At 50.1% G+C, this 11,447-nt stretch overlaps 1 protein-coding gene across 1 annotated transcript in view; it reads right to left on the bottom strand.

Moving 5' to 3' along the window:
• Window positions 1–1,055: 1,055 nt before the first annotated feature.
• Window positions 1,056–11,447, bottom strand: part of LOC103804655 (fer-1-like protein 4) — a gene marked incomplete at its 5' end in the record, with an annotated part of 15,661 nt that continues 5,269 nt past the window's right edge. Inside the window, 10 exons of the mRNA XM_009077268.1 lie at window positions 1,056–1,236; window positions 1,747–1,847; window positions 2,943–3,220; window positions 4,971–5,212; window positions 5,494–5,592; window positions 6,522–6,607; window positions 7,650–7,828; window positions 9,335–9,489; window positions 10,274–10,444; window positions 10,929–11,056. Of these exons, the coding sequence (XP_009075516.1) occupies window positions 1,056–1,236; window positions 1,747–1,847; window positions 2,943–3,220; window positions 4,971–5,212; window positions 5,494–5,592; window positions 6,522–6,607; window positions 7,650–7,828; window positions 9,335–9,489; window positions 10,274–10,444; window positions 10,929–11,056 (1,620 nt within the window). The remainder of the gene's footprint in view (window positions 1,237–1,746; window positions 1,848–2,942; window positions 3,221–4,970; window positions 5,213–5,493; window positions 5,593–6,521; window positions 6,608–7,649; window positions 7,829–9,334; window positions 9,490–10,273; window positions 10,445–10,928; window positions 11,057–11,447) is intronic.

Raw genomic sequence — 11,447 nt, 5'->3', positions numbered from 1 at the left:
CCAAGAGTTTTCTAGCTGTTACCTTTCTGATTCTCCCCCACATCACTGGTGGGGAGTGAGCGAGCAGCTGCCTGGGGTTACACCATGACATGGGGCACCAGAGACCATGCTGAGAACAAGTCTCATTGAATTTCCATCAGCCCAACACCGAACACAGATTCAGGCTCACGACCCCATGCTGTCCCAGCACAGTCCTTGCTGCTGTGCTGCCTAGGATGAAGGGCAAAGGGGCAGCAGTGAGGACTGCAGGCAGCAGGTTGTCACCTGGCTCCAGAAAGCAGCTACAAAACACAAGCAGCATCAGAGAGAGCAGTCAAGGAGCTTTTATTCCTGAGGAAATGAAGAGCCAAAATGAAAATGAAGCAAGCCTGAATCCTACCCAGCACATGCAGGAAAAGCTGTTCAACAGCTTGTAAGGAGTGGCAACCAGAAAGAGTTCATGCCCTGGAGAGCATTACCACAACCAGAGTTGACTCCAATTCCAAGAGTCATTCCTGTGTTCTTGGCATAGGAGGAAGCTCATGGCTACCTTGTCTCTGTCATCCTTCTCCCTGGGAGAGTCCCATTCAAAGGTCTTTCAGTCCTACCTTCACCAAGACCCTACACCAGACCTGCTCTCTCCCTCTGAACTCTTCAGGCAAAGGCCTGGTAAGTGCCAAGTGTTGTCAAGCCAGGACATGGATGGTTATGTATGTCCCTGTCTGCCAGAATCATCTTCAGTGGAAAGAGCTGATTTCAGCTGCCATGTCTGTGGGGACAGCCCCAGCAGATCTTCTTTTCCCACTCTCCCATGCCAGTCCCACGATGAATATTTTTTTTCACAAAGTTATAACTGTCCTTCAAGGACTTTGTCTAATTTAATTGGTTGGTCACTTGGTTTCTTTGCATGTCATGGTATGCAACATGAAATGAGACTCTCAAAGAACATCCAGTTCTGCAGGTCTCTCACTCTGAAGGTTGCTTCTGCACCTGCAGAGTTTCATTAAACTTTCTGGTGCAGTCTCCATTCCTGCCATAATCACTGTGTCTTTGAGTAGTCCTGTACTGAAGAGCAGTTATCCATTGATGATCTTCTCACTGATGTATCCAGGCATGGTGTAAATCAAAAGAACCAGGAAGATAGTCAGAACAGTGACAATGAACAGCACAATTATGTATTTCTTGTACCTCTTCCAGATAAAAAACACAAAGGTCTTCATGGGATTCACAAACCAGTTGAAAGAAGTTTTGGGCCGGCTAGAAGAGGAAGGAAAGAACAGATAAGCACAGACTCAAATCCACAGAGCAGCACATCTGCTTTGGTGTCCTGCTACCCTCACAAATCACCACCATTTCCTGCTGCTCTCAGACAGGACCACCCCAGGGGCTGCAGCAGCTGCAGTAGTGGTGGGAATGCTGGAGACAGTGGATGGGGCTCTCAGACAGCCCCACAGAGCTGTCCTGCACCCGCGTGGCCAACGGGTTCCTTCACACGGACAGAGCTGCCCACTGAACAAGCAATGTACACATTGCACAGCTGCCCTGAGCATCTCCCTGGGATCAGCCCTGGGCCAGGTGCTATACCCACAAGGCCTGTGCACCCACTCGGGCTCTGGGCAGCCCTAGTATTCCCTGTCCTGCAGAACCCACTGCCCAGGGCCTCAGTGATTGCTCCCAGCTTCCTGAGAAGCAGATGCTCCTGGTCCAATCCAAACAGCTGCTGAGAACACAGCACTGTCCATCCATGCTACAGGTGCTAATACTCACTTGGGCTTTTCCAGGGGTTCAGGCTCCTTTCGACCCAAGCCAACAGGACTTTTCTCAGCCTCCTCCACAGTCAGCAGCTGGAACTCTGCTTCCACCTTACCCTGGAGGGGGAACATGCCTGAGCCACAGTCATGTGTTGCTTCATAGACCAACCTGCTGACCACACACCCTGCCACAACTGGGTTTTTTTCTCCCAGTTCCACTTACAGCTGCTCAGATCTTTTTTCTTCGTTACCTACAGAGTCTTAATTCACAGCTAGTGGAAACTGTGGTCTGGCCAGAAACAGTTTTGCAGACAAGGAATTGTATTGTAATGCACTTCCCAGCTATCTGGATATGTCTGCAGCCTCCCACAGTGGCACTGAGCAAAACTCACCCTTGGGGACACACAACGGTTCACTGTCAGAGCCATCAGGAGTGTGCCCTGGGTCACTTGGTACATGCCTCTCTGGGGCAGGCAGAGAGCCCAGGACAGGCTTTTACTGCTGTCCTAGCTGGCTGACAGGGAGCAAAGAGGCACATGGCTTCCTATCCCTGGTTCTGGTCAGGACAGTGTTAATTTTTGCAGCAGCCAGGAGGAGCGGCAGGACCCTGGGGTTATTCCACACCACCTCACAACATTCAACATTTGAAGGGGGTGGAGTGGGGAGGAGTTTTTCCAGAGGTGTGCAGGGTGTGCTAGTTCCCCGGGGTGAGCAATTGGGTGTGAATCATTCACCTGTCTTTACACTCTGTTATTAGTATTGTTGTTGATACTGTTTGTTTTCTTATTTCACTGCTGTTTCTAGCAAACTGTTCTTATCTCAACCCATGATCTTTACCTTTTGTGCCTTTGGTTCTCCTCTCCATCCCACCTCAGGGGGAGGACAGAGGAGTCAGCAAGCAATGCATGGTCTGGCGTGTTTCAGTGGGAACACTAAAGTGGAGAATACCACTCCCAAACCAGGACAGCTTTCCACGGAGCACTGCTCTATGGGAAGCTCAGAGGAAGACATGGACACCCCTGCATGCCACTGCAACTGGCACTTCTGGATAGAACAAGTGTTGGATTTGCAGCAGATGGAAGAAGTCTTCCAGACCCTGCACAAGCTGGGTCTCTGCTGCCTTTGTAGATGATGTACATGCAGGACAGGTTGCCATGTCAAGGCAGAGGCAAAACACTGGCTCTGCCCACCAGTGCCAGCACCTCACCTTACCGTCAGCAGGTACTTGTTCCCACTGGAGTCTGTGAATTCCACGTCCTCTGGTTTGACTGAGCTGCTCCACTTCTTTTTCTTCTTCTTCTTCTTCTTGTACTCCCCCTCCTCTCTTTCCTCATCTTCTTTGAGTTTGATGAAGGGCCACCAGCCCCTCGTGCGCTTGTTTCGGAAGATGGAGAAGCGAGGTGTTGCGTTCTCCTTGGCCATCTTGATGGTGCAATGCTCAGAGCTCTTGGCTGCCCTCACCATGTCATGCAGCTTCAGCTCGATGGAGCCTGCAGGCACAGTGGGGAGGAGAGAGCTCATGGTGAAACCCCTGAGGTCAGCCCCACATGACATTTGGCTTTGTCTCTGCCCTGCTCCCACCACCACGAGTGGTCCCAGCTGCTGCAATAATCTAGCACAGTCCTGCACATTTACATGTGGAGAACCTGAAGCTCAGCATAAGAAAGGATTAGCTCAAGAGTTACAGACCAGGAAGCAGAAGCCCTGGGTCTCATCCCACCTCTGATGTGGCCAGTTTGGTGTGCATGTGGTACAGCTTAAGTACATTTCCCTGTTTGGCCTTGTGCCCCTGTTTTGCCTGGAACGAGCTCCTGTCCCACTTTGGCACTGAGCCCTTGCAACAAATCAGTCTTATCAGGTCCTGGTCTGTACTGGAAAAAGCAGCCAAGGGATGTGGGTGTTCTCTGCTCAGCTCCATTGAGACTACAGCTGGATACAGTGCCCACTTTTGGGCCCCTAACACCAGAAAAATGTCAACTAACTAGAGAGAGTCCCGTGGTTGAGACAGTTAAGGCTGGAGTATGCGCCACAGGAGGGGTGAGAGACACGTGCATGTTCATCCCACATCAGAGGGATCAAGAGGGAGATCTTACTGCCTCTCCCACAGCCTAAAGAAAGCTATAGAGCAGATGGAGATAGACTCTTCGCAGAGATGGATAATTAAAGCACATAAGGTAATGCACACACAATGCTGCAAGTAAAAAAAAAGAGACTTGTGAGAATAGTGCAGCCAGGAAAAGAGGCCCAGGAGGGTGCTGGGGCTTTCATGCTTGGAGGTACTCAAAACTCACCCACACAATGTCCTGAGCAACATTGCATTTAGCCCTGCTTGGGGCAGGAGGTTGCAATAAGCACTGCAGAAGCCCCATCCTGACTAGGACTTCCTGAGATTGTGCATGCCAGTAATTGTTGGCATTGCTGTCTAATGCTTTCTTCATGGCCTGAGTAGCATTGTTGAAGCACTAGAAGTACCTCACGGAGGCAAAGCCCCTTAAATACACTATGGAATGTTGAAGAATAAAGAGTTTTAACCTGCCCAAGAGACACTAGGGCAGAGGGGCAGCTTTTTAATGGGGAGGCTGCAATTTCGAGAAGGAAAGGACGACTGAGCAGAGTGCTACAAACTTGTGGATGACATCAGAAATGGGAGAGACTCAGCAGCATTTGCATTAGCATAGTGTGGGTGGAATCACCACTAGCCCAGCTTCATCAGCAGGCCTTGCTGCATGCCCAGCTCAGTAGGTCTGACTGCTGCAAAGTACCAGAGCAGCCAGGGAAGCTCTGAGCCCCTGGTGATGGGATGCTGCAACTCAGGCACCAATAATCACAGAAAGGTTGTCAGTCCCTGTGTCTACAACATGAGCTCCTGGGAAAACTGCTCCTTGGCCCAGGCTTTGGATTCTGCAGATCTAAGTAAGAGCAGGGAAGTTAAGCAAGTTTATCAGAGAGGTTGTGAGGAAGCAGAACCTGGAAGTCCTGTGGCATGACAGACCCTGACAGAGGACACCAAGGCCCTGGGTCAAGCATGCAAGCACTACGTGTCTGTGTAGGAAAGGTGCATATCTCCAGGCTCTGCCTATAGCTCACATGTGGAAAACCAGCCCAGGTGACTTCTGAGCTAAAGAGCTTGATCTGATGCTCCTGGTGTCCCTTCTTAGAGAGCTGAATGCCAGGGAAAATGCTGTAATACTCCAGCAAAGTGAAGGACAGGTCACCAACTTCCAGCGGGTCACACCATACCTAGAAAGTCATTAGCTGAAATCCTGTCGTAATCCCAGACCTGGAGGACCAGAACAGCTGGCTCCCGGAACTCCGATTCCTCCACAGAGAAGACAGAGTCCTTCTTCTTGTAAGTGATCTCCTTCTCGGTTGGGAGGTAGTTGAAGCGAAAGATGAACCTCCAGTTGAAATTGCCCTCCCCAGTCAAGGAGTTAAAGTGAACATCCGTCTCCTGCTTGTCATGGTCAAGACCCTTTATCCAGCTGCAGGAGAAACTCAGTTACCTTCCACCCCTGTCAGCCAGCCCCAAATGCAGAGTAGAAAGATGGAAGGGCTGAACTTCATGGGGTAGCAGGAAAGGAAAGGGACAAAGAGCCAAACCAGAGTGACACCTAACCAACATCTCTGGGGGTGCAGCAGTCCATGCAGAGGACTGGAGTGGGCACCTCATTCTGAGGCAGAGAAAAGCAGAGGCTCAGAGGAGGCAGTGAGGGTGTGGGCCGGGGCAAGGAACAGGGCAGCCAGGCCCTGGCTCCCATCAGACCTTTTCACATAGATGTCACTGGAAGGCTCTCCCGTCACTGGGTTGACATCGTCAAGGATCACATCATCCGTATTCCAGATAATCACGCGCAGCTCATAGCTGTGGGAAGGACACAGGGTGAGACATGTCCGGTGCCTGGGAGAGCAGGTCAAGCCCACAACAGCAGAGCAGCAGGACTTGAACCCTCCTAGCACTGGTCCCCTGTCAGGACTCCTCTGGCCAAGTACAGCCCAGTGGTCTCACTGCCAGGCACAAAAATCTTCCTGGGCACTATACCCACAGCCAAAACAGGCAGCTTTTGCAGAGCAAGTTGCTGGTGTGTGGGGAAACACACCCAGCACTGCTAAGCCATAGGAGCACAGAAAGGGTTAGGCAGGCAGGGACCTCTGCAGTCTCTGCTCCCAGCTCTTGCTCAACTTCATAGTAGGCCAGGTTGCTTGGGGCCTTGTCTGCATGAGTTTTTAATATCACCAAGGATGGATATCCCAGCACATATCTCTGGGTCCCTCTTTCTCTGTCCCAGGGTAGCCTCACTCTCACTGGGAAAATGTTTTCACTATAACCAGTTGAAGTTTCCCTTGCTACAGTTTGTGTCCATTATCTCTTGTCCTTCCAGGTGCACCTCTGAGAAGAATCTGGACCCTCCACCTCAACAGCCTCATTAGATCCTTGAAAACAGCAGATTTTCTCATTCAACTTCAATTCTCCAGGCTCCCAGATGACATGTGTGCACTAGCCAAAATAGAGCCTGATGAGTAGCTCTGACCTGGGTTTCTATCACCTTCATGTCCAGTCCCAGAGACATTAATGTGCCCTTCCCAAACCCTTGTGCAGCTGAAGTGTCCATGGCCAATGCTGATACACTCCAGAGACCCTCTCATGGTCAGAGCTGCAGCAGAGAGGAGGTTGCATGCTGGGCTAGCACAGACCCTCAGCCTGTGCAGGACCCTGTGGCACATCCCACTGCCCACGGGGAGGGACAGTGACCCTCCACACAGGCTCCCCAGCCCCACTCCCACAGGCACTACCTGACAGGCAGTCGTGGCTTGATGTTGACAGGTGGTGGTGCAGGGACATCATTTGGAAACATGTCAATCCACATGTGCAAGGAGCCCTGATCAGAGAAGATAGTAGAGACTTCAAAAGGCAGACTATACCCTCCAGTTCCTCAAGGAGCAAAGGCTCGCAAGGAAAGCTTTCACCAGAAAGCCACTGCTTGTTTCTCTCCATTCCCAGCACTTTAGAGTGACACATGATCAGATTTTAGACAGGGAAAAATTAAAGCTACCAAAAATTGCTTCTTTCTGCTCCCAAGAAGCATTTCACCCACACTGAGTCCATTTCAAACAGAGGCAAACATGTTCCTCTGTCTTAATAAGAAGCATATGGTGATGCAACTCTTAAGCCAAACCAAGAAAACTAAAAGCTGATGTGTCTGACTCTGCCCTACTCACACGCATTTCCAACAGCTAGCATGACTGCAGAGCTCTGCCTTGTTCAGACCTCCAGTACCTGAAGAAACTGGAGATGTTCTGTGCAGGACATTAAAATGGTGAGTTCAGATGACTGCACTGCACAAAACTGGGGATGAATGTTTCTCCTCCAGCCAGCAGTTACATCATGCCCCAGGGAGAAGCCAAGGGGGCAGAACCAGGTTTTTGCATTGGGGCAAAACAGCAGTGATAAGGGACACTGAAGAGGAGGAGGTAGGGATAGGCAAGGACACCACCATCCACTGAGGTGCATGGTAGCAGGGCTCAGAAGGCAGAGCAGGTCTATTGCCACCCTCATAGCATCCTCATCAGAGCAGGGCTACACAGCCTGAGGACACAGAAAGGACTCTGGGTCACCAGCACTGTGAACACGACATCAATGGACAGAGGTTCCTTGAGGAAAGGGTGTTCAGAAGCACCATGAGAGGTCAGAGGGTGGACCTAAGCAAAGGACAGCCAAGACCAACAGTCTTCACTTCATAGCAGTGCCAGCTATCCACAGACAGTTCCTGTCACGCACCCAGGACGGGGCTATGCGGAGGATTCGTGCCATAATGAGGAGACAAAAGGGCAACAAGAGGCCAGTCAGGGGGCTGGGAACCAGCTGCCCAGCAGGTCCTTCCCCAGAACGATGTCTAGGCTTGGCATGAAAACACATCTCACCTGTGCAAGCCCAGGGTTCCCCGGGTTGTACAAAGACCGGATCTCCACATGCTCTGGCACCAGCTTGTACCCATACCCTGGCATCTCCTCCCAGTGCTGCAGGACATACAAAGCCTTGTGTTCATCGTCCACTGACCAGTCCTCATCTGCCACTCCTCTCGTGTTCCTCACAGAGGCCTCTGCAGCAGGACACAGCCAGGGAAGAGATGAATGCATCTGACCAGCAAGAGTCATGTCAGGATATTAGTCACCAGCACAAGGAACAGAAGATGACAGACTGGACAAACAAGCACCTCCCCAGAGAAACAAACGGGGAGAAGCAGGAGGGCAAGGATAAAGGGAATGAGTTCAACATGCTGCAGTGATGAGAGAAATAGTAGGCAGGAAGACAAACAAGCAAAAATAAATAACAAGGAAAAGGGCAAAAAAGAATTTACTATGGTCCTGGGAAAAAGATCCAGGGCACATTGAGGAGGATGTGACCCTCCAGGGAGTTTAAGTTCCCACATTTCTGTGGTAGTGCCAAAACATCCATGGATGAGTTTTTGCCACAGAAGTGCTCCAGGAATCATTATTCATCACTTGGCAGGACACAGAGCTGTCTGTTAATGAACACTTTGTACGATCCATTGAGTCACTTGGAACAGTGAAGCCAAATGGCAGTTTAAGACCAAATCCTGCTGGTGGGTGAAAAGCAGGAACCAACAGGTGAGGGCACAATGACCCACCCACGCCTGGGTTTATGGAAAGCATCTGCCCTTTAGGGATCAGTCTGAGACCTAAACCATCCCAAGCAGGACTTGAGCACAGCAGAGGTTCATGGGGCACCAGCTGCAGCCACATTCAACCAGAACCAGCTCTAAGGGAACACCAGGAAAGGATCTAATTTCTCCCTCCCCAGCTACCCAGTGACCTGAGAAAAGGGGAAAAGAGATTTTGGAGGCTCCTTGCCCTCTCCTGAGCAGGATTTCTTTCCCATTCTTTGCACAAGCCATAGAGACCAGCGGAAAACCAAGGAACAGCTGCACTGAAACAAGCAGAAAGTAAAGTTGGCCATATATATCTATTCATACAATTGAATCCAGTCCCTGCTCCAGGATGGATTCAATTGCACAGGTTCAGCCACAGCAGGGCAGGCTTGTACTCAGGGAAGGCCTGTTCTCCATCACTGCTGGTGATGAGTGTTCTTGGACATCTGTGGCCCTGGCACAGGGTTTATAATACCAGTTCAAAGGAAAGAAAAACAACACAGGAGAAGCAGAAGCTGTCCACAAGGTGATCAGCACCCAAAGCCACTGGCAGCAGAGTGGGCATCCCAGAAAGCATCCCTGAACAAAGCCAGCTGAAAATAGGAGACCGAAAAAGCATCTCCCCTCAAAAAAACAACCAACCCCACAACGATAAAAAAGGACTTCAGTATCTTGTTGATACCGATCACAAGCAGATGGAGGTACAGCTTTGTGCCAGTGTCAGCCATCAGAATACCATCAACCCCCCCATGGCCATCAGAGCCATGCAAACAGGTTTCCTTTGCTCTTTGTGGTGACCTAAAATGCTGGGTGATGCAGGGCACAGCGTGGGGGAGCCAGAGAGACTGGTGGGCTCCCACACCCCACCAGCATGTGCACTGCTGAGCACAGGCAGCTGTTTAAGGGAGCAGCATTTGTTCATCAAACCCTCTGTACCTTCAGGAAAAGCCTCTGGAGGAACCTTGAATATTTTGTTGTCCACTTTGACCTCCTCCCGTCTGTACTCTGCAGCAGGGAGTGAGTTTTTCTTGCATAAACTATCCAAGATCTGTGTGGGTTTGAAAGCATCTCGCCACATGTTGTAGCCGTTTCTGCATGGAAGGGAAAGCATTGAGAACTTCTTCAGCTTACACAGAACAGGTTTCTTTCCTAGTCTGTGAAACACACTCCCTTCCTACAGCACAGGCTGTGCCACCAGAGTACTGCTCAGGTTTTCCCTGCTCACTGGCAAAAATCACAGCACACAAAATCTTAATGAATTAAAAGCTTAACAGGCTCTGCCCAAAACAAGCCTGACCTGAACTGCACAGGATCATTGCTCCTGTTGCTTCAGAGCAGCAGCAGGAGCGATTCCAGCTGCAGTTCCTAAGTAGGAAAGAGGTTTTAGCTGTGCTGGGGTCTCAACTCCATGACCACAGCAGTAGCAGGGTAGGAGAAGAATAGTTTACAGAAAACTGGACAAAGACACCAGAGAATCCATACAGAATTGAAGCCAGAGGAAATCAGATGCCCTGAGTGTCACTGCCTCACAAAATCAGCTACTGCCAGAGAAAAAAGCTATGCTTTCTGAAAGAGGTCAGTGCCACGTGAGCACTTCTCTCAGAAAACGCCAATATGAAAGCATTAAAGAGGTTTCTGCTATTTTATGCAAAGTATATTAGTGTACAGTAGGAGTTAGACCTATCACAGGAAGCTGGTGGGAGTCTAAAGGAGATGGCATTACCCATGTAACTTTTAGTGAATCTGTGGAGCACCTGATCAAAGGACACTGCAGATACATGTTCTGTCCTGCAGAACAGGAGGGGCTCTGTCACCTACACGCAGCAGGTGAGAAGAACAAGTCTCATGGCCCTAATACGTCACACCAGTACCTACACATCATACTGAGCAGCCACTCCACAGTTGGCTCTGTGCTTGCTGTAGAATCGATTCTCCAAATCAATCTTGGTCTCTCCAATCAGATCATCAGATCCAACCAAATCATGATCAAATATTGCCACAGTGAGTTCTGATTCCGTGGGGAAGGAGACTGTCAGCTCCACAACTCTGGACAAACGCAAACAGGGAAAGTGCAATTAGCTAAGAGGTGGAAATGAAACATATGCTCTGCTTTGATCATCCTGCACATTTAAGAATTGTATTGGCAACTCAAAGACCTCTGGTAGAGTTTGGTTCTCCATAAGTTCAGTGTGTGCAATTTTCAGTGTGCATGTTCAAACAAAGAAATTATTCCTCCAGGAATGTACGCCCTTGGGTAGAGGGCCTGGAGCTAGGGAAAAAAAGTTCTCCAATGCTCTGTTGTTGCTTGGCTTTCTACTTTTAAATCACTCCCTTGGGAGTGCTCCCCTCCTAACCCAAAATATGATGGTTCCTGAGTTAGCTGGGGGCAAGACATGTGCCCAGAACCTTTGTGTTACAGTACAAGATTCTCCATCAGAAAGGAACAGAAGACAGTGCATGCTGGACCACATTCCAAGCCCCAGATTTGCACTGTTCCTATTAAACCTGTAGATGAAAACTTCCTGCATACTCTCCAAACACAGGATTGAGCTGCTTCGGGATGTATCGCTCCTTTGTGTCCTTCTGCTCCCGCCCCACAGACACCACCACGTAGGGATCTGCCTTGCCATTGGGGTCTGCTGGGGACAGGTTCGTAGCCTGGAATACACAAGAGCACACAGCTGTAGAGAGCAACCTGCACAAGGAACACTGCACAGGCCTGAGACCACCTGAGCCCACTTGGTCAGGCCCCCCCAGCAACTGCTCCAGTTGTAGTGAAACAGTCATTTGTTCCCACACTCAACAAGCCACTGATGATTCTGGATGTCAGGCCACCTACTTGCTTGTGGTCTCAAGGCAGAGGTGAGGAGCCAAGAAATGCCCATCCAGGCTTTTAGCATCTCCTGAAGCTACAAAGCATGTAAGAATCTCCACGGACAGGATGTAGTTGACTTCTCTTGGGCTGGCAGAGGCTTCAAGCCAGCATCATGTTTTTCATAAGTGCCACTGCTCATATTTACTGAGCACAGAATGGCAGGAGGTCCATAGG

Source organism: Acanthisitta chloris, unplaced genomic scaffold (assembly GCF_000695815.1).
Source record: "Acanthisitta chloris isolate BGI_N310 unplaced genomic scaffold, ASM69581v1 scaffold42226, whole genome shotgun sequence".
NCBI classification, from domain to species: domain Eukaryota; kingdom Metazoa; phylum Chordata; class Aves; order Passeriformes; family Acanthisittidae; genus Acanthisitta; species Acanthisitta chloris.
Note: the sequence above shows the minus strand (reverse complement) of the source record. Positions and strands in the feature narration are given on the sequence as shown.